Source organism: Apostichopus japonicus, chromosome 18 (assembly GCF_037975245.1).
Source record: "Apostichopus japonicus isolate 1M-3 chromosome 18, ASM3797524v1, whole genome shotgun sequence".
NCBI classification, from domain to species: domain Eukaryota; kingdom Metazoa; phylum Echinodermata; class Holothuroidea; order Aspidochirotida; family Stichopodidae; genus Apostichopus; species Apostichopus japonicus.
In genome coordinates, this window is record NC_092578.1 from 6,600,202 (window position 1) to 6,626,716 (window position 26,515).

General features: G+C 39.3%; 1 protein-coding gene across 1 annotated transcript; it reads right to left on the bottom strand.

Moving 5' to 3' along the window:
• Positions 1-501: 501 nt before the first annotated feature.
• On the bottom strand, positions 502-26,279 carry LOC139958892 (uncharacterized). Its single transcript, XM_071956315.1, has 21 exons — positions 25,969-26,279; positions 22,294-22,535; positions 19,084-19,262; positions 17,521-17,624; positions 16,661-16,932; positions 14,435-14,596; positions 13,643-13,683; positions 13,202-13,272; positions 11,816-12,062; positions 10,802-11,026; positions 9,965-10,189; positions 9,070-9,186; positions 8,376-8,498; positions 6,926-7,048; positions 6,380-6,493; positions 5,740-5,892; positions 4,835-4,987; positions 3,641-3,781; positions 2,802-2,921; positions 2,259-2,523; positions 502-1,958 (listed from the first exon to the last, which is right to left on the bottom strand). Exons 1-20 carry the CDS (start codon positions 26,116-26,118, stop codon positions 2,261-2,263), a joined length of 3,225 nt encoding a protein of 1,074 aa, XP_071812416.1. The 5' UTR covers positions 26,119-26,279; the 3' UTR covers positions 502-1,958; positions 2,259-2,260.
• Between the last annotated feature and the right edge of the window lie 236 nt (positions 26,280-26,515).

Sequence of the window (26,515 nt, forward strand, 5' to 3'; positions counted from 1 at the left end):
TTCCAAGAACAGTAATGTTGTGACAGACTGATTGGTTCTTTTTGATGTTTTGAACAAATCCAGCTTTGTGATTGGTTGGAAATAGATATTTGTTGTTAACCTCATGTTGGAAAGTGACTTACTCATTTCAAACTTTCAAAGGCGTATGGTCACCGTGATTGGCAGAAGGTAAAAATCGTAATAATAGTTTCACCAATCGTACCAATCACATCACTGACAGAATAAACACAACAGATCTTTTTTTATTGGGGGGGGGGGGGGTGGGGGATTCTGACGGCATTCCTTTTTGATTTCCGCGGTCCGATACCTACTTGGCACGCTAAACGCCATCGAAAACACCTCACCGAGATAGGACCACATCAACAAATACGAATAGAGCAATCAATTTCAATTCATAGGTGGAATTCGAAAACGGACAGCAAAAGAAAATGGAAACTATGCATTTTGTGAAACAATATTTTATTTATTATACTCCATCTGGGAACATTTCATCCCAATCCCACACCAACCCCATCTCCACCTTCCACCCCTCACCACTACCATGCGGCTACACCAGACCCCATCTGCATCACCACCACCCAGAGGCGTACTCAGAGGGCAAAGGGGACATAGCCCCATGAAAAGATTAACTCGAGGGGTGTGATGTTCCCCTCCCATAATTGCTAGTGGATGCATAAAGCAAAACCAAAAAAGCTCATTTGAACAGCCTGTTTCACATTTTTTCCAAAGTAGAACATGTTAAAAATGAATATTACATAAGTATAAATTTACAATGTTGTTACATTATTGTTTACAACCAGGGTTATAGCTAGGAGACTGTGAGTGCTGGTTAAATAAATTTGCGAAGCGTAGCGAGCGTAGCGAGCGAAGCTCTCGCATCTCACGGCCGGGGGTCCAGGGGCCCGCTTAAGGGTGATTTTTGCTACTTTTCAGATTTACAATTGGTAAATAACAGAAAAAGGTGACGTTATTATCATGTTTTACGGCAAGGGAAAGATAAATTTGTTACTTTTGTTGTATTTCACAAGCATTTTACTATTTTTTTGTGCCGGCCGGTGGACTGTTTATTCACTTCCAATGCCGGCCGGCAGGCGTGAGTGGCGGTTACCACCGGCCGCCGCCGGCCGGCGTGGCTATAACCCTGTTTACAACTATATACTTGTGTAAAAGTATAAGAGGGCCTGACTTTTCGATCCAAGCAGGACCTTCTTGAGAGTCTGAATGACAAGTTACAGTATAACAGAAGGGACAAATACACTCACAGAATACAGACAGGTTAATGAGAAGGGTGAACACAAAAGAGTGAGATGTAAAAGGATTAGTAGACCAGGGATGGAGAGAAGAAAGAATCCAACAGGGGATGAGGAGAGGTAGGAGAAAACAACTAAATACTTGATCGTCCTCATGAAATCATTGGAACAAATATCACAAATTTCTTCCTGGAAGTATTATGGTGCAGGAGGAGAAAGTAGAGGGAGATAAACCTTACAGCTTCATTGATCAAGTGCACTTGTATTCATGAAGAGTTTGTATTGATAAGATTTTACCCGCCTCTCTTTGTGCTAAACTTGTTCTCCAGCCACTTCGAGTGACAAGCTTATATGAGGGCGCTATAACCGTTTCCATGGTGACTTATTGTCGGATCAAACTAAAACAAATATTGAAATGAAATCTGTATGGACTGAACGTAATTATTTGTAATCATCATTTTGTGTAGTTTTATACACAAGAGATCTCTTCTATCGTAATTTTATGAAATTTTGTAGAATTTGATCAATAATATTTCAGATCAGAATAATACCTGTTTGATGAGATTTCTTTGCGTTATTTCATTCTTATGATACGGTGCACCCTGATATATATAATAATAAAATAAGTCTTCTTATGATGTATCCACCATGCATCTACATTCACCCAAGAGTTCAACAACACAAAGAGGTACAGGTGAGAGGATGAATCTGAAAAGGAAATAAAAAACATTTTTGTTTTAAACATTTTCATATAAAAGTGTAAAAAGATAGTTCAGAGAACAAATTAATTTTGATTGATGAAAGGGGAATAAATATACCTAGTACGCTCGACTAGTGAAATTTGCCGACAATTTCCTACATGGAGTTTTCTACACGGAGGGATGGGTGGGGGTGAGGAAGGGGTTCTGGAGGGTAGGGAGGGGTCAAGTGCTATGGTTGTTATGACTTTTTTGTTGTTCTGGCAAAGGCAAAAAATGCGAATGGCAAACGTGTTACAGTGGCACCTACTTTTAAAGGCTGATTGGTTCAACATAAATGAAAAATTCGCATTTGGCTTGATTCCCAGCAGCGTCTTCATACACGAGTTTTACCATTTGGAAATGACCAGGATTGTAAACAGCTCCCGGATAGGCATTGGCGTGTACTAGCCTCACTGGTATATTGCTTTCGAAGTCCACCACATATGGCATCGACCATCTTAAAACGCGTGGAACATCACTCCTAGCGATAATGGGATCAGGACAGGTTAATACCAAGGGAGGAGTCTGATCGTCTATATAGTGAAATATAAAAATAATTAATATTTCATTTCGTTTATACTTCATGTCATTTCTATTCACTTAATTTACATACCATATTCATTTCCTTTCATAATTTCATAATTTTTTTATTGGATCAGGATACGCCAATATCAGCGGAGGAGTATGATCGTCTAGTGAAAATTAATATTTCATTTCTATTAATTTCATCTCATTTTCGATTTATTTCATTACATTTCATTTCCTTTCATAATTTTCAGAATAGTTTACAGTTTGTATATTGAAGATGTACCTGGTTGGATTTCGCACGTTGGACCATATGTGTCCCGGGGACACGTACATTGAAACAGTGCCCCAGTCGGTGTGCACGTTCCACCATTTCGACAAGGAAAACTGGCGCATGGGTGTTCCACTGAACATAGGAGAAGAAAGTAAAAAGCTGATAATGAAAGAATCGAAGATACTTGATGCTTCCTCCTTCCACTCCTTCGTAATGAGACGTCTACGCAAAAACATACTTAAAAACAATACAAACAAGCAAACAAACAAACCTTGTGAAAAGGATTTAGCTTATACAGGGCTTATCGCTTTAGCTTATCGCTCTTTCCTCAAAATGTCTCCGTCTACCTCTCTTTCCTCAAAATGTCTCCCTCTACTGCTCTTCCCTCAAAATGTCTCCCTCTAAAATTTGTCCTTTTACTGGTTACTTTAAAACTTACGATATTATAATCAGAAGTACCATTGGCTTCACCAGAATGTTTTTTGATTAAAATGCGGAGTAAGTTATAAGATGCCATGTCTCGTTGAAGTTCAGGTGAGCGTGTGTGTGTGTGTGGGGGGGGGGGGGGTATCACTGACAAAATAATAATGTCTCCTTGTGAGGATGAAACGGAGTTGGGGATCAGAATGGTCTACAGCTGGTCTCCACCAAGTACGCCATTAACTATCAGTAACGTATGAATAGGACCGACTCGGGAAGCAGGAATTCATTCCAGACGAGGACATATACATACCGACGATAAAAAAAAGTAAATTTAATTTTAAAGTTTCCCCAAACCCTTTCTTTCTGGCACCCCCACCATCACATTCACCTCCCCTCCACCCTCCTTCTCCCCGGCTAAGTATACTAACCCTGTGTTTCGCATCTCGATCCTGCGTATCCAACAGCACAGTTACAGATGAAGTTACCTTCATTACTTGGACTAATGAATATATTTCTACAAACACCACCGTTCAGACAGAGGTCATTGTTTGCGCATGGGCTGGATTGAGCTGAAAAGAGAAGCAATTGAAATCACGGCACCTTAATTAATATTCGTTATTTTTGTTTGCCGAACCAATGTTGCTTTACTTTCTTCGTAAGTCATTAATTTAAAACAATGGGTGAGGAATATTTTAGAAAGGGAAGCACGAGGTAGACATAGTTGAGTTGTGGTAGATGGGATGGGAGGGGTGGGTGGGTGGGGTGGTAGGAGGTGAGGGGAGGGGAAAGGGATGATTGTTTTGTCTAGGTCATTGTGTTCACCTTTAAGTTTTAGTTGTTCGTATAATCAACCCAATGCATGTGTAAACGTTTTCAAAGGGGTATTCCGTTGGGTGGGCAATGTGACATTTTTTTATTGAAAAGAACAATATTCCACGAAACCCAAACATTTCCCTAACTCAATATATATGGTTGATTCAATGGAACTTATTTTGAAAAGCTAAATCCTCGATTCTTCAGTGGAGTGGATCACAGTGGGAGGTCTGTGATGTCATAACGGCAAATGTTCTTCAAAATCTCTATTTTTCTATCACAATATTCTTGTGGATGTACCCTTGAAACTTGGCTCATCAAATTGCAACTGTTTAGATGCAGAAAATAGTCAACACTTTTGCTTCAGCTAGGGGAACACCTCTTTAAGTTAATTGCTCCAAGTTCTTTTTATTCTGTGGTGAGTATTGTTAAGTCATTGGGCAGAATTCTCGAGAGCACGGTCGGCAAAATCATGTCATCGACCACCATTTTTTGAAGTCATTTTATTCTTATATTACGAAGACGAGGACACTGAGAAATACGTTATTCTTTGCCAAATATTTCCTCGGTTTGCCTTAACTGACCCCAGACACCGAGGCTGTACCCCCCACCCCCCCCCCCCCCGCCCAATCCGACCACCACCTATCTCCAGGCTTGTCGTTTGGGTGACCTACTTTCTTATGGAACGCCCAAAGCCCAAAGGAGACAACAACATCGAAAGAGACAACAACATCAAAAGAGACAACAACATGATAACAGACAGCTTAGAAGTAAACAACATAATAAATTTCCCTTTCGGCGTTCCATACTTTCCTGGCTGTTACAGTCACGTCTAGCCCAACCCACTTCGCATACGCATGTGTATCCTGTTGGAGTTTGGACGTTATTGACGGTAGAGTAAGTGTTGTGACAGGCGGCTCCGTTCAGGCAAGGTGCGTTGAAACAGGTCCCAAGCTGACTATCTGAAATAGACACACACATAGAAAAAAGCCAAGTGTTGTCATATGCGAAAATATTGATGTTTTTATTATACTTATGAGGAAACATCTCTTCCCCAGTCTCGAGATTAATAAAATTTTCATCAAAGGGAAATGGGAAAACAGGTGCGTACACCAGCTGAATGTGGAAGGAAACAGAACAAAGACGGGCACAGGATTTCAAAAGTGGGGAGCGGTGGGTTGGTGGTGGTGGGGGGGGGTGTTCTGAATCCTCCAAATAGAGGGGAGATCATGCTCCCCTCCCTCGCGCACGCCACTGCAAGTCATCGATCTGATTTGTGTCCCGGCTAATGGGAAGCAGTTTGATGTAATTTAGGCTGCTAAATTGTAAAACTGAATGGTTCTAAATTTTGAGACGTTTGAAACTAATTTATGCTCAAGAATGATCCACTTTTTTGGGTTATATCTATATGTATATGGTCAACTAAGTTTTTCCACAGCCGTTCCGACGCTCTTGTTACTCATAATATTTAACTAAACTAGATTTTCCAACAACAACAACAACAAATCCAGGAGTAAGAGACCAAGTACAAATCAACGAGAACGAGTACAAACCAATACATGCGAGTACAAATCAATAATTGCGAGTATGTGCACAAATGAACGAGTACATGCAGGTAGCTATCCTGGAATAGGAGAACGATTACTGACTTAAGTCATTTAAGCTTGGAGAATACCAACATAACACGACAGCACCCCTTTGCGAACCTTCTTACCCACTTTTTCTTCACATAGGGTTCCTCCGTACCCGTCACGACATAAACAGATGAAGTCATTGTTTCCTTCACTGGTTTGAATGCTTATACACTCCCCGAGATTCCTGCATGGAGTGCTGAGACATCTATCGCTTGTCGTAATTTCAGTCACAACTGACGGAGATAAAGAGACAAAGCACAGTGTAAAGATGTTAATCATATTAAATGAAGATTAGGCGGGGGAAAGGGTGGGGGAAGAAGGGTAGGGGGAGGAAGGGGTGGGGAAGAAGGGGTGGGGAAGGAAGCGTAGGGGAGGGAGGAAGGGGTGGGGGTAAGAGGTGTAGGGGAGGAAGGGTAGGGAGGAAGGGGTTGGGGAGGAAGGGGTAGGAACGGGTATGGGAGGAAGGGTAGAGGAGGATGATGGAGCACAGTGGGATCATGTTGCCATATGTTGTAATATGATATGATATATGATATGATTTGACGTGACGTGACGTGATCGTGACGTGACGTGTTGTATGGTGTTGTGTTGTGTTGTGTTGTGATGTGATCGTGATGTGATCGTGATGTTTTCGTGAATAGATGAGTATCGCTGCTGCAGGTTAGAAGACAGATAGGATAAGAGATGTGAATTAATTAATTTTACTACACTTTTGTGTACCTGACTCTTCTGAAGGATTAGGCCTTAATGACAGGCAGGTGTATCCGTAACAGTTAGTCATACTCCTGATACATATGCTTGATCCGCACGGATTAATATCACAAGGATCCACCTCTAGGAAAAACAAAAAAGATCGGATTTGTTTTAGCTGGGGCTGATTGTGAATCGAAATGGGGAGCATGGGAACATGGCGTCGCAATCATCTCAAAACAAAACATACCACTTACGTGCTGTACTGCAGAAGTAAAATAAATGGTGTTGGTATAGTAATCTTGCGTAATATTTTGAAATACATGAAATAAGTAAAATCAAACGATAAATGTATTAGCATTGATAAGCTCACAGCTTCATATAGCGAAATCTTTGATAGATTTTATCTCTTTCTTTGATGGTTGCTTATCCTGTGACGCAGTTACGACCGCTACATAACCGTCCGTTTCTCTGTCACGTTATGTAAGATGTAGACAATCCCTGACTTGTCAATGAAACTTCATGGCATTTCTCTCTATACGTAGGTATATAGATTTGTATCATGGAATAACTTACCCAATTCGCAGTATGTACCAAAAGAACAGTTCCCACATTCACAAACGTAACGTTCGCATGACCCTTCTATTACCCTGCAAGTAGATCCGTCCTGACAGAGGTTGTTAGTACAAGGATCGATGGCTGGGGGATAACAAATGGATATTGATCAAAGAAAAAGGATTTTAAATTTAGGACATCGACTGTCAGTAATAATGATATACGTCGAAGGAGGGAAGGGGAGTAGAATGGCAGGAAGTAGTAGAAGAATCGAGGTTGGGGTGGTGGGCGGCTTTTAAATCATTTATATTATCAATTAACCTTTTCCAGGGAAACACATGGTTTGATTTTCATGGTTTGAAATATATAAGAATGATAACTCCTCCCAAATCTTATATGCAAAGTATGGCTAAGCTTTCAGTTAAATCTGTTATTCTGTTGTAGAGTTCGACTAAGTAGCCACTACACGTAGTATAGCGCACCTATACTGTACATCCAGTACGACACTTGACTACTTGACACTTGACTACTTAACAAGAGTTGGCATCGGAAACGTTGCAATATCAACACAATTAAGCATAGTAATGTCTGAATTGCAGTCTTAATACAAGTGACATCCTTTATATAGGGCCTGTATTTTTGGAATAGGGATTATACAAGATCGTACTAGATTGTACTGTATCGTACGACATTGTACTATATCGTACGTGATCGCACTAGATCGTATTTAATCGTATTATATTATACGGGGTCGTACTACATTGTATTATATCGTATGAGATAGTACTAGACTATGCAAGATCGTACTAGGCTGTACTAGATTGCACTAGATTGTGCTAGACTGTACAAGATCGTACTAGATTGTACTAGTACTTAATATAACGTAATAGATTGTACTAGATCGCACGAGACTGTACAAGATCGTACTAGATCGTACGAGATTGTACTAGACTGTACAATATCGTACTAGGACTTAATATAACATAATAGATTGTACTACATCGTACTAGATTGATAGACTGTACAAGATCGAACTAGATTGTACAAGGACTTAATATAACATAATTGGTTGCACTATATCTTACTATAGATTGAACTATATACTGTACAAGATCGAATAGATTGTACAAGGACTTAATATAACGTAATATATCGTACTAGATCGTACTAGACTGTACTAGATGATCGTTCTAGATTGTACTAGATTCCAATAAATCGTAATAGATTGTACTAGACTGTACTTGATCGTTATAAAGTGATTATAAGTGTTTATAACATATTTAAGAGGGGAAAAAACTCAAGTTCCTTAACAGTAAATCAAAATATAATTTTTTTCTATTCTGTCTTTTCTCACTAAAAAGGAAACTGTATTCGCGTAAAAAGAAATCAGTTGGTAAGGTCATGTGCCCCGACAGTTGGAGTTCATGACTTAATGAAAACCTTAAACGTGTATGACACTTCTGTAACTCACGTGTTTCACACGTTGGACCACCATAGCAAGGGGGACATATGCAATTGAATACCGAACATGACCCGTCCATAAGTACACAAGTACCCTCATTCATACACGGTCCATTGCCACATACATTAGACGCTGGAAAAGAAATATATATATATATATTCAGCGATTATTACAAAATATTTGCTATTTAAGAACTATCGTTTCAGTCAATCGGTAGCCATCTAACCCGCAATATCGAATTGCTTTTATATTAAAACTTACACTTATTCGATGACGTAAATCGTAGAAACCTATAAACTTTCTACTAAACTTGGCACCTGAGTTAAAGCAATACACAGCTAGGAATTGAAGGTTTACCGCCTTGTATCAAAGTCAAGGCGTTCTCATACTATTTTACAACAGTTTTGTGTTTGTATAGGATGTGATCAATCCTAAAAACCTACAGGAATTAGGGTTCCATTTCTATGCAAAAGGCTCAACCATAGCCCTTCCACGCGACGGGTCAAAAAATATTTTACAATGTGGTTAATCTGGAAGCCCCTCCTCACCCCCTCTCCCCCACACAACACAGCACAGGAACTCAAGACACACATGCAATTCACCTAGTTTCATTTCTGAGCATATCATCGATGACTGGAATTATTAGAACCTTTACACATAAATCAAAAATAGAAGGAAAAAAAGTGAGAAAAAAAATACTTACGTATTTCACAATAGTCTCCAAAGTAACAGCCATCATTACAAATACACTGAAACTGGCCCAGAGACATAGCAACACATCTACCATGGTCGCCACAGGGTAAGCCATCACACGGAGAGGCTGAAAATAAAATATAAGGGTACGGCAAAAAAGGTGTGGTAAATAATACATTCTTTTAGAACGTCCAATCTTAGACGGATGATAATACCGGTTCTCTGTGTTCTGTTGACAGCTTAAAACGATATTCTGTTGGTTAAAATTGATTGCTTAACAAAATTGATGGAAAATATCTGAATCTGTACATCCTCATAGCCATTTGTATCGGGAAGATACCATTTTTTTTTAAATTGTGTGATTTTTGTTGCTGCATAAATGGATCTGGCAACAGCAGAATGGATAATGGCATTATGACCACTTCAGCTGAAAATGTCTTTATTTTTCTTTTCAATTTGTCAATCATTCATTCACAGAGGAATATAATGGTCCTAGTACAAGAAAGGTACAATTTGATGAAATTATAACTGCTATAGAACTTGATAGTTGAGCAAACGTAGCGCGCACGCGCACTACAATAATTATGAGAAAGAGGCAGAGAGAGAGGTGGAGGTGGAGAGGTGGACACACAGAGAGAAACATTAACACAGTATAGGCTTACATTACAAATCTGGATGGTTATACCTGAAAATATATTAAAGGGGCGAGAATTCTCAACCTTCAACAATTTGCATTCCACTACCAAACTCTAAAAGTATTTCCCTCGTTGGTTTTATCAGGGACTAATGTGAAAAGAATCAAACCAACATTTGATCACGACTGAAACCTTTTCTTTTAAAAGCCCCTTTACAGTGTGTAATTTATAGCGAACAAAATTTGAAATTTCTAGTTATAACTTTCTCACTTTCAACAACGTCAACATTAAAGACACACGAGTCCGAAACGCCAAACGCATTGTTGAAGGTATACGAGACGACAGTGATCCCCAACGGCAAGAATGATCCCGAAGCCACGGGGGAAGTTATGATCTGATCACGTGGGGCTGGCTCATCCCACGTGACGATGGTTCCACCAGAACCACGGAGCATGTAAACCATCATATCCTGCGGACATGGGTTCGGATCTGGTCCTGTTAATGAGACATAAGGAAAGATACTTTCTAAAGACCACTTAAGACTATAAAAACGTAGCTCTCAGATTCTGACATCCACCAAATGCCAACGTCCAGTCCTTATTTAAGACGGGGAAGGAATCTGTAACAGCAGTAACGTAAGTTACAAGGTTATACACCTTTTGCCCATAATTTTGTCAAGTACCTTCCTAGCCCACCCCGACCACCCGCCCCCCTCTCAATATTAATTGAAGTAACATGACATTGCGAAAAATAGCGAGTATAATCACACGTGACAGCCGGGGAACCATTGGTGGGAGGGAAGGGGAGGGTTAACGTTAGGCGAGGATCCAGTGATGTGGGGTTTTGTACCCCTCTCCCCTCTCAAAAAAGTAGTTATTAGCACATATAGACCTAATTCATGGCCTAAATATGTATCCGATGCAGGATTTGATGTCTACAACTATCATATTTGTTGTTTTCCAGGAGGAGGACCAACAGGCCCACCTATATGGGCGCTGGTTCCAACGACCATATGGGTCACTCTCTCCCTCCTGTATTAAAAAAAAAATGCCGAATCCTTCGCTGAACGTGTTTATCTCTGACATCTCGTTGAATCAATTCACTTACCGACTACAATAAGAAATGAACAGACGTAAAAATCTCTCGTCGCGTTTTGAAAGACGTAACGTATCGTTCTATTAGTTCCGACTCGAAAAGGCCTCTGCATAACCGGTGGACCAACTATCAGTTCAAATCCAGGTCCTGGATCAGGGATGGCCCAACCGACCAGAGTAAACAACTGGTTCGAAACCATGTCTATGACCATATCAGCAGGACATGAGATAGGGCTACCTATGAAATGAGAAGAGAAATGTAGAAACAACTTTTTTTTAGTTGGGTGAACTTAACAGAAACCTTTTGTGCCGATTGTTTTGGAACTTTTTTCTTTATATATTATATTATTCGACAGTAATGTCACATCAAGATGTAGAGCATACTTTAACTGAATGACTGATAAATATTCATGTCTAACGAGAAAAGAGGAGCAAATTTTTAAAATGTCTGATATATTTTTGGAATGGAATCATTTAATAGGTCTATTGATGACAAAACGTTTGGAACGATTCCAACATCTTCGAAGTGATACCCAGGTGCATAATATTTTGAATGACAAGATGTCACCCATAAATCAGCATTTTGTGTTAATTACGGAGATTTCGTCATGCCATAATGGTAAAATTGTAAGACTTCTTTATCTAAATATTCAAGCTTTATTCAAAATTATCAATGATTGTATATTAATCTCTGGATAAAACTTGTCAATAAAATTATTGCCTTTTTTTACTAAATTTGATGTCGGAATGTAATGGAATCCCGAATTATTCGCAAATTAGCTGTCTGAATTCAGTAAATTCATTCAAAGTTTGATAATTTCATTCATATTTGGATTCATGTTTACCTAGTACAACGTTTGGTAAAATTGACGAAATTTAGCGTTGGGAAAACAAATGTTGTATAATTCCTAGCTAAGAAAATATTCTTCCATGTCAGCCTACTAAGGTTGTAAAGTGTCATGGACGTGGCATGGACGTGCCATGGATGTGACATGGACGTGATAATCCATAAATCGTTTTTCCTCACCAGGAAGTGCATCATCAACAGCAAACATTGTCAGGTAATTTTCTACTCCGCAAAACGTAGTACTTTCAACCGCACCCTGTTCTATAGTCGCAAGGAAGCCTCCCCCTTGAGGAAGGGGCGTTGGCACTCGGAATGAGATGGCGTTTCCAGCTGGTTGGAGAGTTGCACCAACAGAGGTAATTATAGATGCAAATTCTAGTCCATTTTGAGTGATAGAAACCGTCCTGGGTGAAATTGGAAGTCTGATCTGTAGACCAAACATACAACAACATCATCTTGTATAGTTCTGAATTGTTGCCTTTAGTCACACAAAATCAACTATTGCATATCAGAGATGGTTCTAATTTCCATACCCCCCCCCCCCCTCGTGCGAGGTAAAGGACTCCACATAGAGTATAGCACACACACACACTATCCAACAGTCTATTAACGTCGCAGTCGCCGCAACTATCCCGCAACTTACAAGCTTAACTGTCTGCTCAAACGGACTTTAAAATATATACTATAGAAATAGCAATAAAGTTTCAAAAGGCAAAGATTTTGTTTTGTAATAAACCACAGTTTTGGAGTATATTTTAGCATGGTTGTGACTATCGTTATGTCTACAAGTTTTACATGGTTGTCAGCTGAACAAAGACATTTCTACAAGGCCTCTTTTATTTCATGGTAACTTTCTTTAACGATCGCCGTTTACCTGGTGACACTTTTGACTTCATGCATGCCCGAAATCTCACCAACCTGCCCCCTCTCCCAACCCCCCTCCCTACAGCCATGCTTTCCAAATTACATGGGTCGCTATACTCAAAAAAGGAGTCGCCACGGTTTTACGGTCGGTCGCGAGTTGGGAGGCAGAAAGCAATGATCGGTAAACAATCCTGCTGGTTGAATCTGAAAGTAAAGTTCCTCCCTGACACGCTGTAACCTGCCCCCTCTCTTTTTATTTTATAAATATAAATGCAACAGCAGTGTTACGATTACCACGGGGAGGGGGGGGGGCAAGGGAGCAGATGATTAGACGGGGACCCTTAAAGCGAGCGAAGTGAGCAATTTAGAGACTGCACTTAATAACGAAATGAGTTCCAGTTCCAACATCTTCTTGATGATATTGAAGTAGTTGGTATCTGTCACATATGCATCCAAAGAGCTGGACACGTGCACCGGTTTTCTTTTCTTTTCTTAAGCTCAAGCCTAATACAGCACACATGTGCCAAAGGATTATTTTCTGGCGTTCCATGTAGTAACCAGCAATGTAAACTTATTGAAAACTTATACTTCGACATGTGTGCATCTTATTCAAGATTTGGATCTCGTGCATCCTTTGCCCAATAACATACATGTAACATGAAAAGTGTCGAATAAAACGGTCGTCAAAATTGCCAAACTCACCGCTTGGTCAAAGGTTATCGTGACGAGGCCGTTTCTATCAACGATCGCAGCAGTTACCATTGGTGGCGATGCTGTTGAAAGATTTGATACATGTTGTCAAAGTAGAAAATTGATTTAAAGATAAACACATTCTACACATTTAATGTTGTCACATGATTACTTTCACTGACATAATTTGTTTTTTTGTTTTGTTTTTTCACTTGTGGAGAGATTTAGATTAGTTTAGATTTTGAAAAACATTTTTAGCCTTCCCTTACCCCCTCTCCACCCCCAAAAATATGACCAAAAATATACATTATTAATTGAAAAAATAATAATAAATTCAAGAATACTGATTATTTTGATTTCTTAAATCAATTTTCCAATGTTCTGTCAGCCGTATTATTATTAGTATCATGATAAACTGCCTATATTCGAAACTAATATAAAATCATATTTTACTTGCAGTCACAAGAAAGATACATCGTTGGTCGCTAGTAAGTCTGTAAAAAGTAAGGAAAATTGTATATAAAGAGTGAAAAATATAGAAACAAATATCAATATAATTTTGAAATATTTTTTTTTATTTTCTCACTCAATTCTTCTTCACCATGCACCCCAAACCATATCACCATCTCATTCTCTTAATATCTCTTAAGATACATAGCCTTTGAAACACAGACCTTGCCAAAAATGATTTGTTATCTAAGTTTACCAATCAGCGATAGCTAACATACTCTCGTTGTTAAACCTGCTCTCAAATTGTGTAATTGAACACCATAGATATCATGAAATTTAAACATTCCGTCTTTTTTCCAAGTCCACCTCGCTCTGTCGTTTACTCTCCTTCCCAGACTTCCAGTTCCCTTCTCTTTGCCGGCCCTGTCCCTCCCCCCCCCCCCCGAAGTAAGACCATGGGAGTATTCTTTACCGTTGTAACATAATTCATGTATAAAATACTTTTGCGTAGCCTACGTGAAAGTGCCTCTGGTTTGTTGTTTTGAACTGTTGGAGTAAAATACCTTTTGTATATACATATACATGTATATATACATTCATATGTGTAAAAGGAAATTTTATTTACATTAATAACGCTTAGAGGAACATATATATATATATATATATATATATATATATATATATATATATATATATATATATATATATATATATATATATATATATATAACTATTTTGGCCAACCATACACGTCGCCAATTAACCATTATTAGTACAATAATGCTGCTTGCTCACCCGCCGTTATCTTCTGCAATGAAACAAAATGTTTCTTGAACTGGTTCGGGGCTAGTTGATGTAAACGTAGCATTGACGAAATATGCGACGTTTGAGGTAGGGTCCCGTTGAACTTGCGTGGTTGTCAGACCCATGGGAGAAACAGTGTTTATAGATACTATGCTGTCGATAAAGAAAAAGAAAAAAAACGATCATTTGTAACATTACAGAATCGATTTTCGTGACCATTTTTCTGGTTTGTAATAGCTAGTCATTATAACAACTACCAAGAAGTTATTGTTCAACCTCATCAATGGAAAAGGACAATGTGTATTGTCCTCGGGAAGAGTTTTCTTTTATGCTGGCGTCACACTGTCCCGAAGTTGACATCAGATGGACACACGATAAAGAAAATGTTCAAATTCGGTTCTGATCGTAAAAACATCGGGCCATTCGTGAGGGCATCTTAAGCCATCGTATGACCGCCGGTGGAGTTTTTCAGGCTCCGGCAGCAACTTCGTGAGTGGTGGCAAAATCTTTGGCATGCCAAAAAATTGCCCGAAGACCTTGCGAAGGTTCATTTTCGTGTTGAATTCGTGTGTCCATTTTGCCCTTCGTAAGGCCATCGTGAGGGCATCTTATCAAATCGTGTCATCTTCGTTTTTAATTCGTGTGATCATCGGTGCCATCGGGCATTTTCGCCTCACGAAGACAATACGAAGGAAACAAGAAGCTGCCCGATTATCTTATGAAGGTAACACGAATACGTGAAGCCCTCGCAATGCCGTCGAGTAACCATCGTATTATAATACGATGACATCGAGATGGGACCACGGTGTCGGCGAAGACAGCCGAATTTGTGAACCTCAAGCGTTTCCCATGCAGGTGTCATGGTAACGTGGACATATAAAGGCCAGCCTCAAAGAATCTACCACAGACAGTCATAAGCAACTCTACAGAGTAGAAGCGTGTGTAACTCCCAAAGCTACAATCACAATCACAACTAACCACAATTCAGTTCCTGCAGAATAGCATACTTTGGTGATGAGACAACCAGGAAAAAGAAAGCAGCAGCATTGCTTCTTTTGATGTACCTCAGAGAACATGATGAGCACTTCTTACAGGCCCAGCACATCCTCTTACAATAAGAAAGCATTAATTTATTTCACTTTGTCATTTCTTGCTATTTGCCTTTCTAGCATTCGACAATGTACTTATCAATACGTCGTGTGTAGCCATCGTGTGGCCTTCGTGTGTCCTGCGGGTAAACTACTTAAATAGAAATGCACATCTTCGTGTTGCCTTCGTGTGTGGTTCGGGTGCCATCGTGTGACCTTCTGTAGGCTTCGTACTTGCTTCGGCTGTTGATTGGCTGTTGACCAAGTTCGGGGCCATCTTCGTGCGAAATTCAAAATTCCATATTCGTATGGCCATCTGGTGTCAACTTCGCGACAGTGTGACGCCTGCATTATGTCATTAACCAAGCCAGCCAGTCGGGGTGTTGGGGCGAGTGAGTATGTTGGGGAGGGGGAGGGGGAGGGATGGGGTTAGGGAGGGAAGCAGCTGGATAGAATATCTAGATCAATGTATGGGATGCATACTATACTGCTCATAGGTGCTAGAGGTTATATTAATAAAAGCGAATGTTCGTAAACTTCCATGGCACGTCGATTGAAGCGAAATTAACCATCCTTTCTTAAACGTATATCTTCTGGTGAATTATCGATCTGCCGCTTTTGTACTTCAACGAATGTTGTTGTTGTTATTGTTGCATTACAGATTTAAGGGATATATTTGACATAAAGGGAAATTGTGTGCAGTGCACACAATGCTCGTGTAGAATATGAAACGGTGTGTGAGTGTAACAGCTCTGTCCTAATATATGCGATATATTGTATAGATCTCGTCCATATATGTTTCTTCAAAGTAAACAGGGCGATATTTGTACCAATCTATGACAATGTAGCCGTAGGTAATTGTATTTAATACTTTTGAGCCATGGGATATTCTTGTTTATCCCTAGTATCAACCTGCCCCCTCCCCTTGGCGACCCTCCCCCCCCCCATTAACGTCCTCGCTTGTCTGCTGACCCTCATTAAATTATATCACAATACTGCAATAACAACACTTGATAGGTCGACCAGCATTTACATATATATATATATATATATATATATATATATATATATATATATATATATATATATATATATATATATATATATATATATATATATATATTTATACCTTCTAACTGGGTTAGTTACGATGGCTGTAATCATTGTAGTGAAGGTTCCTTCCAATGGAACACCAATGCAGGAATCGCTGGGTAACACGGAGAGGGCGAAGACGGGTGCTTCGTCGCATGGACCGCCGTCTCCGTCAGTAACGTTAAAGAGGAACTGTAACGGAATGCTGCTCATTGGTGTAGTACTAAGAGTATCGATAAAGTCCTCAATCTGGATCGCTACGCCGTACACACCCAGCTCGGAAGGTATCCAATCCAAGACACAATTAGGCTAAAAAAGAAAACACAAACAAACAAATAAACACCATAAATCAAACAAATAAACACACATAAATCAATTTAACAAGAAAAGTATGAAAAGGTTGACTATCAACGAAACAGTCGTGCAAGAATTTGAAGTCCGCGGTTGCTATTTTTTTGTTAATATTTCTTTTACAAATGACAACATTGAATACATTGATCACTTCATTTTGTTACACTTCATCCAAGATATTCATGTGAGATTATAGGGGGAAACAAGTGGGGTGTGGAAGGGGTGGGGTAGGGTAGGGTTGAGGAAGGGTAGGGGTAGACGTACCGAAATACTGATTATGTTATTTTTCAGGGTTGAACTTTTCATATATATCTATATATCTATATCTATATCTATCTACATATATAGGCCCTATATATATAGGCCCTATATATATATATAGGCCCTATATATATATATATATATATATATAAAGGGCCTATATATGTGAAATATTTAAGACCAAAAATTATTAGTTTTCAATATATATTTATGTATTGTTATGTGCTAAAAATTCCCTCTGCGAATCTTGTTTTTTTTTCTGAATACAATTTGATTGATACCAACCTCAAGAGTAGCCCTATCTTCAAAGTTGCCACAAATGGAACCACATTCGTCATTGTCAGAAGTAGCGAAACGGCATCTCACTATGTCGTTATCAGGATCGGTGACTGAATAGGTGAGGGGAAAAACGGTAGTGAAAAAATGTTTCTTGTATCTAGGTGAACCAATTTGGAAATCAGAAAGCATGAAACATGTTCCAAATACATGCATTACACCCCACCCAACCCCACCCCACCCAAACCCACCCCCAATTTCCTCCCTCTCGGGCCCTTTGTAAACCCTCGCAACTTTCGTCTTCGCAACAGAAAAGACCATTTGGTATTCACATTTCTCAGATTCCATTTGTATAATAATGTTGTCACGTTTTTAACTGAAAGATGGGGTAGGCGTGGGGGATCGGGGTAGGGGTGGGGCAGGTTTCATGGTATCTACACAATTTGTTTTCCTTTATAGACTTTCTATCAAATGGTCTTCACTTTATAACACCTGCACACAAAGACTTGTAAACCTACACTAGTAACACTAGCCTACACAAATTGAGTTAAAATTTGATGGAAATGATGGAAATGATAGCACCATTTTGCATCTATAACCTAACCAGAACACACATTTCTTAAATGGGAGGGCACACCATAGACCCTTTCCCGTAGACCCTTCCCCAAGACGGATATCGGCCAACATTTGTGCGTCCCTTCCCCACTGGCAAAAACAAAACGCCCTGAGTTCTGGCTACGTGGCTGGTCTGAATGATTCCTATAGCGTTACGTATGATCTTTCAATTTGAAAGTTCGCCTCATATTATGCCTGCAGACAGAACGTTGTCATGGTATAACTGTACTAAATGTAGTCTACAGTATACACGAATACTTGTATAGGCTAATAGGGTTCGATAAACGTACAATGAAGACATTTCACTATTGAACGCCGATTGTACTACCTTGAATTTAAATATTAGGTCATATACAACCTTATGTGTGAGTCATGTAAATATCTGTATAGAGAGTGTGGTCATTATGTCAAAGGACGCGAATCTGCAGTGCTTAGTCAAGAGATTCAATCAAGAGAATAAAACCTATGAAAATTCAATTTAGTATTCGCAAACATTGTGTTTACTTTAGGGTTAGGTTATTTAAAAGAACTGAAAGGTCGTTGTGGAATTGTTGTACTTTTTATATTGAAATAGAACTGGAAGCACAATGGATATGCATTTATGTTAAGACGAGTATACTGCAGAGCACAGCTTAACAAATGCAGTATAAATAACATAAGTGAATGACGTACGCAAGAGTCGGACGGAACTAAGCGGTACGAGGCATTTTAAACTCAGTTCGTCCACCACCCCACCCACCCCTCACAAACACACTTCCTAATCCCAACATGCCACAAAGGTGTAAAGGTTGCGAAATACTTTCTGGTGGTGTATGATGCCCCATTAACCACCGCCCCCCCCCCCTCCTGCCCGCACTTTCTGACTGAAGTAAAACACTAACCACTATAAGAAAGAACCTAATAGGTATTTGATATGTTCAGAAATGATGGTTAATTTTCGACAAAATAATGTAAAACCTGGAAGGGGTAGTCTTGTCCTGCAGTATCTCCGCACTTGTACTACTGGCATGGTTTCTGTTCTTGGTGAAGAATTAATCAGCCCGTTATCCGATCGCGGAGTGAGATCTACTCTGGATCGGATAACCCAACGTCCGTTGCCTCCATTAGCCAGTGGGATCCAGTTTGTTCCTTCGTTGCTAGAGGTGAAAGGAGATGTGTTATATAGGGTTATAATGCAGCGTATGCCCAGCTGTACGTGATTCAAGGTAGTCGGGTAGTGCGATAAAATATATACATCGATTTGATATACGAAACTTGACATATTGCGTTCCTAGTCACATGCATGTCATGTGACACATTGCATGCCGACCTACTTGCGGTCAGCGTTTCTTTTTTTGCCAGGACGAACGTGGGTTTCAGGTTTTTCAGGAATATACAAATTCGTTTGAAATCAGAGTTATGGTTTAGAAAGTGGGTTAGGGATCCAGTTTATATGAAAATGAAGGATTGTCGTTCATAATCTGGGGTCAAAACTATAGGAAAAAAGATTCAGAACATGTTTTTTCGTATTAATTCGAATATATACACGTATTAATTCGAATATATACACGTATTAATTCGGATATATACACGTATTAAATAGAATACATATGGGGATTAAATCCAATATATGCACGGATTAATTAGAATATACACGAAAACACATTTCCGCTCTTGCTGTGTACATATATCAACGATAAATGTTTTGGCGGGCTCGCGAGATCGCTTCATAAAGCGAAACTTTACACATGTACAACACATATATATTCGAATTAATACGCGTATATATTCGAATTAATACGCGGATATATTATGCGGTGTTTGTCCCACATGGCTTGCCATATACATGATGTCAATTAATCTCGTATCGTTCGTTGTAAAACAGATTGGGGTGTAAATTTTCAAGTTACTAACCAACTGCATAAGTGCGACATATTGTTACGACACTGAATGAGTTTACAGGTATTAAAATATGCCGAACAACAAATGGCGCGCTATGCATCTAGAATACACTATAGTGCATTAACCCACTCGTGCATGCGCATAGTGAATACAATATGCAAATGCAAAACTTCTGCGAACTTGAAAAGTGACAAATTTATTGTGTTCTTCAATGGTGGTTGCAGATTCCACAAAGTGTAAGATTGTTACAGTTAAAGGGATATGTTCGCTATGAGAACGTGGCCTTACATACAAGACTATAGTTCTCTTTAACTATTTTAATTACTAATAACCCAGTTATTTTTGTGTCTATCAGTTTAAAAAAAGTGTTAACTGAATTCAGCTCACAGACCGGGAACTTATAACCATCCATTTTACATTACTATAGGGTCAGACCACTCTCGCTCTATAGCAAGGTTTCCCTAACTGTATGCCCCCACGAACCCCTTGTGGATGTCAGAGTTGTCCACAAACCCCCAACTATTCGAGACACGATCTGAGTCATTATTATACTATAATATGCATAACAGTGATTCGTGAAAGATCAAGTTCATTGTGTAATATTGTAATGAAAGAAAGCAAGAGATGGACAAATATTTATTTGGAAACTTCAAGATCAGATCACGAATTGTATCAAACATCTCATGAACCCCATGGGATGGACTTACGCACCCCCTGGGGGTCCATGCACCCCATTTAGGGAACCCATGCTCTATAGTATCCGGTATATCTTTGTCTGATAATTCTTAAGGTCTACCATTCATATATCTTATTTTCTTTTTTCTTTTTTTCTGGTCACGAATATCAAGGTTAAAATATTCGATGTTCTATCGAAACGGTACCCGAACAATTAAGAACGTTTGAACAAGACAGTTCAAATAAAAGTTTGTTTGCCGATTTGAGCTTTTCAAGCATTAACAACACAATTTAAAATGACATTATATTTCTACCAGTTGTATTAAGGTGTGATTTAAGCGGAAAAGGTATTACGATGCAGTTTGTGTATGTACATTGTCATTTTCATTTTAACGATCTGTGCTAACATTAAGTATATTAGCTGACTACAATCGGCTGAGTACAATCGGCTGACTTCAGTCGACAGATTGGCTTACGAGCAGCCTTCCCGTCAATTGAGATGCACTTCTTTATAGAAATTCTCGGAAATTTCAAGAACAAAAAAAAACGTGTTAGAAGAGCCAACAGCAGAATACAACAAATGTTTAGTCCTGAAATGTTAGTATATTTACAAAATCAGACATGTTCTTTTGTCTACAAAATTTCCAAAGTTTGAAGAAGGTAAATATTACCTTAATCTCCTTATTGGACTGACTTATACAAATACAGAGACATTCGGTATAGACACGTTCCCATGCAACTCCTCTTTGCTGTGCCAACTTTCTTAAGCACCCGCCTCCCCAACCCCCACCCCCGGGAAAAGACTCATCAAACATAAATATCTTGTAAATTGAAAAAGAAAAAAGTTTTCACAAAGATAAAAGACTAAAGATATAACGATTGGCTTAGTATTATTCGTGTTAGGTATGACGTAATCCTTCAGCATGATTTCAACTGGTCGGGTATATACGTATAGGCCTATTACAAAACCAACAACATCGCCTACCACACAACACTTGCCTATAATTAGATCGAGAGGTTTAATGTTTGCCTTTCTTACCAGAAAGTTTTGTACCCCATCCAGACTCCCTCTCTCCCGCCAAAAAAAAAAACAATAATAATGTTACATTACATATTAAATATATTGTAAAGAAGTTATAAATATGAAATTAGAGGTAGAAGAAGATTTATACATTTTTGTCCCTTTTTGGTTCGGGGAATCCACTGAAACGAAGAAGGTTCTTTGTCTCTATATCTGAACCTGAAATCACAGGGACTTTGTCATAGACGCAGAGAGTGTAAGGGCTACGCCTCGTTTCTAAATATGGCTCGGGCAGTTTTAGACTCAAGACTACATTTCTGTCCTAAAAGGGCTATTTTTGTGATATTTATATGCTACCGTGCTAATTTTGTCATTTTTCACAGTTACCTATAGAGAAGGATGGACCGAAGAGTTGCGTAGCATCTTGCAAGGCGCCACAGGATTAGGTTTATATTCAATGACAGATGTTGACCTGGCTTCCTCCCACCCCTTTCCCTCTCCACCTCTCCACCCTCTCCATCCTCTCCCTCTCCCCTCTCCCCCCTCCCGTTCATCATAAACCAAGTCCTCCGTAACAAGCAGATACTTACAAGACTTCAAAGGTATTTGAGCTGGGTACAAATGTCGCATTCCCTGCCCCTGACGTCCAATCAAATTCAGAACTGAAATCTGTACAAACGTAGTCCAAGCGCTCGTTCAGCGTAGAACAGCCGCTATCGCAAACCAGAAACCCGTCCCCGGGAGTAACAGTACGTGCCATAATGGTAGCCTCATCACAGACATGGTCGGTTCTAAATGACCTCCTAAAAGCTACTCTATAGTTGAAGAGGATCTGGAAATGTGAAATATTTAAATTTAGATTACAAGTTTGATAAGGAACACATGAATCACTTCGAATGCAACCAAACCAATTAAGAACTGATAAGCAATTGTTTTTATATGAAAATGTTATGAGGCTGACCACCCCGGGATGCAGAGTGAGATTGAGGCGGATACTGAGGCGGACTGAGGCTGAGGCTTTGATTCGGGTTGAAGTTGCAACTAAGACTGGGTGATCGGTCTTATTATATCTACCGGAAACATGACTTTAGTTTTGAGATATGGGAAGATTACTGATATGGAAGTTATAATATATTTCAACCATAATTTTAGTTGCTGAATTCAAACGTCGTTTAGTCCTGCACGCGTGTCTTTTATAGATTTGATACATCAATAGCACATCGAGATACAAACGTCATTACAACAACGGTAACAAAACGAAAAAAAAAATAACCCAGCAAAAATCATCAAGTTCCACATTCGATATGACACTGACAAATGGCGGAGACATTCTAGCACCATCCATTAAAGGGTGTGAAGACTCAAAGAAACGTCTCATGCCGGTAATCTGACCTAGTTTCGAATGAGGTGTAACAGAAGTGTTAGACACCACCATCGATTCCAGAAAATACACACACAGCTTGCTACCGTCGGTAATTAGACACTAGTGTACAGTCAATACATGCAACTACGGTCCATACCCACAACACAGTGTACATAGCAGCGATGGACATCTCAGGTTTAGATAAAAGATAACAAGGTATCACGTTTCATTACTGCCTGCATTTTGTAGCGACAAGAAAAAAACTTCACTTGCAAGCAACGGAAAGTTAACTTTTTTTCAGAGCGCGGCACGGGGTTTGGGGCGAGTCTTCAATGCCTTTAAAGGATTAACAAATTTATTGCGAGAAATTATTCCTTCCAAAGTGCAATTGGGAGAGTAATAAGGGTCGGGGCAAAGTACTTTTCTTTAGAATCTTCACAATGAGCAAAGTGAACCTGTTAACCAGTTAAAATTGGAGGGATATCGTTACGTCAGAAACTATATAATCCGGATCATAGACACAAGTTAACCTTTTTTTCTGTTGAACAAATTCTGTACTCTAGTAGCCTTGAATGGTAGCATATTTGACACCTATACACCCACGCCCCCTTTGCCAGTGTAAACATTTGGCCCTCTGTAATAGACGAAATAGACATAATGACACTGTAGTATACGAATTACCATATCAAATCTGCCAAAAGCAGTCATGACACCAATAAATAAAGCAAACTAATTGTGGAATTTGGCAGGCTTAACTTTCTCAATGGTGATAATTCGCCCACGTTATAGGCCCACAAAGGGTATAATTCAAAAATGTCACTTCAATTAATTGACCAAGAAATAAGGGCATCTTCATTCATCTCTTTTTCTTTTGCAATCAAAGATGTAAAGGTATTACATAAGCAATTTAACAATTACATATACGGTTTGGACAAATTGCCTCTGTCGTCCATATACAGGCTATTGTCTTACACTATCAACTGCCAATTAACGACAATTTCAACATTTCAAATTTGATCACTTTCCTTATAGTCGCCACCAGATCGTAGATGTATAGATGGTTTACGACTGAAATGTATACTTTCTAATACAGGTCGGGAATGGATGGTGTGGACTATCATGACACTTATACACTAACATTACTATACCATAACTGCCCCCCCCCCACCCCTTGTATTAGCTAGAAGAGCATGAAGTCTAACGATACGTATTTTTCGATCCTGATTATATATACTGCTTATATCTGGATTAATATTCTCATTTCTTCAATACGTTTCTAAAATGCTTTATCATCCTCATACCTGATTTTCGCACCATCAGCAATACTTTTTATCATCCAAATATACACAGCAGCAAATTTGGTCACCCTTACTCCCTTAGAATGTATTTATGTTTCATTGGGGAGGAGTGGGGGGGGGTGGGATACTTTTCTCTTCGGATAAACAAGACATAGGGTAGTATAGTAGCATAGTAGTCTTAACCAAATATATAGTAGTTTTAATCAAATACATTAGTATTAATCAAAACAGCCATTATTATGTTTAGCCTACTTCAGAAATGAGTCTCTATGGATGCGTTTATACAGGTGTCAATTGACTGTTACAATCTCTGATTAGAATTATTTGGTGATTTCTTACAGGAAAGGTAAGAGTATTTTGGCATTATGAAAAAGTACACTAAGGGATCTTAAAGATGGTAACCCTATACATATTAGTAAAGTTAAATGTAAGGTTCCACCTCGAGCAGGCTGTTCGAAGGTGGTTGGGGGAGGGGGAGGGGGGGGCGGGAGAGATACAGTATCAACTAGGATATTGTAAACAAGACGTGACATGCTAAATGTGCTATACATATAGGCTGCATGTTGTGGTCATTTTGACGGTGGTCAGCATTCACTTTGATATCATATCTCCACAATCTAGGAATTGTAGAGATTATGCCATATAATAGTGCGAAGAGATAGCTTGTTAAGAGTTATATTGGAGAGGATTCCCATCTGGAGGAAACAGGTCGTTAAACATGTAGCAGTAAAGCAGCATTATGGAGTTCGTTACATGTTTTATTTATCATAAAACGCTTTAGCTACCAACTATAAATACCAATGGTGGTTCAACCGCCACTGGCAGACAGAAATATTACATTCATCGTTGTGTATACTACAAAAATATATGCGGTGCAACCTAAATAAAACACTGCTTTTAAAGGTGCAACCTATAGCATCATTTTGTATATGAGCACCCTCCACTTAACTACATTTTATTCCAAAGTTGAGGGTACACCCAGGCTCTGAGACCTCTCCCATGGAAGGGGGCACATTACCCCATCCCATACACCCGGCCCCACCCCTCCCCCTCCAGCACAAAAAATGGTACAAACGTGATTTTTATGCTAGAAAGGGTTCGTGATATCAAGTGATCGGGAGATTAGTATTCATATACATCAACTTGACTAGGTTCGAACTAATATATAATCTGAGTCCAAATCGAGTCCCATATAAGACCGCAGAAGAGTTTGAACTCGAGTCCAAGTATAATTAAATGGGACTTGGACACATCACATGATCTGTACCGACCACATTTCTTAACTATGCCTACATGTTATATTCAATGACCGTTAACAATAAGATCACCCAACACCGCCCAACCGCTCCCACCCCCAATGCCCGCCAATGTCTGGCTGCGGTACTTTAATAGTAAAACTGGAATCATCGTTACAAGAAGTCCCAAGTTAGAAGACGGTGTCAAGAGTGATGTGTTAACTAGAACAGACCCACCTCTCCCACCCCACCCGCCCCACCCGTCACCTTCCTATTTCATTGGTTGTGTGAAGTGTAAACTACACCCCAACCCTCCCCTGCCCAATCTTTCAATGACGTTACCACCTTTATTACTACAATTTGACTTACCGTAGGAGTCGTCCCCGGTAGGGGACTGGTGTCTAGAGCCCTCCATGAGATTACGCCACCTCTGAAATGAGTGCATTCCACGGAAATAAGGACATAGGCAAACACTAAGACGGTTGCCAATATTCCGTTGTGCAAATTAAGGTTGCTCATTATTCAAGCCGTTCGTTACTAAACAAGTTTTTATAAAATGTTGACACGGTCTTGTTAAGTATCTCAAAACACAATACAGCATGGATGTATAACTGTCTGGCGAAAATCTCATGTGTTGGTTGGCTTTATTTAGTTCCCGACACAGCTCGAGTAATATATGACACTCTATTAACAAATTTGCGTTGCTTCACTGGTTAAAGAAGAAAACATCCCATATTTTACAACTATGCACAAGTTCACAAGCCGTTTAAACAAACTTTCTTTTCGGTATTTATGTATCACACCTTGTATTCAATTCTGTATTTGGGTACGGGAGTTTTCCCCTATATATATTTGATACAAAGGGGGAGGTGAGGGGGCAAATTGTTTTGGCCAATTTCCTTTGTTTGTTTTCTCA

Bases quoted from the DNA above. Each gene is read 5' to 3' on its own strand.
- LOC139958892 (XM_071956315.1), bottom strand. From the start codon at position 26,118: ATGAGCAACCTTAATTTGCACAACGGAATATTGGCAACCGTCTTAGTG. The intron at 17,625-19,083 runs GTTTTACATTAT...TCACCTATTCAG, and splicing joins GACAAGACTACCCCTTCCAG to TCACCGATCCTGATAACGAC. The intron at 10,190-10,801 runs GTAAGTGAATTG...TCTCATTAACAG, and splicing joins TTCATTTCTTATTGTAGTCG to GACCAGATCCGAACCCATGT.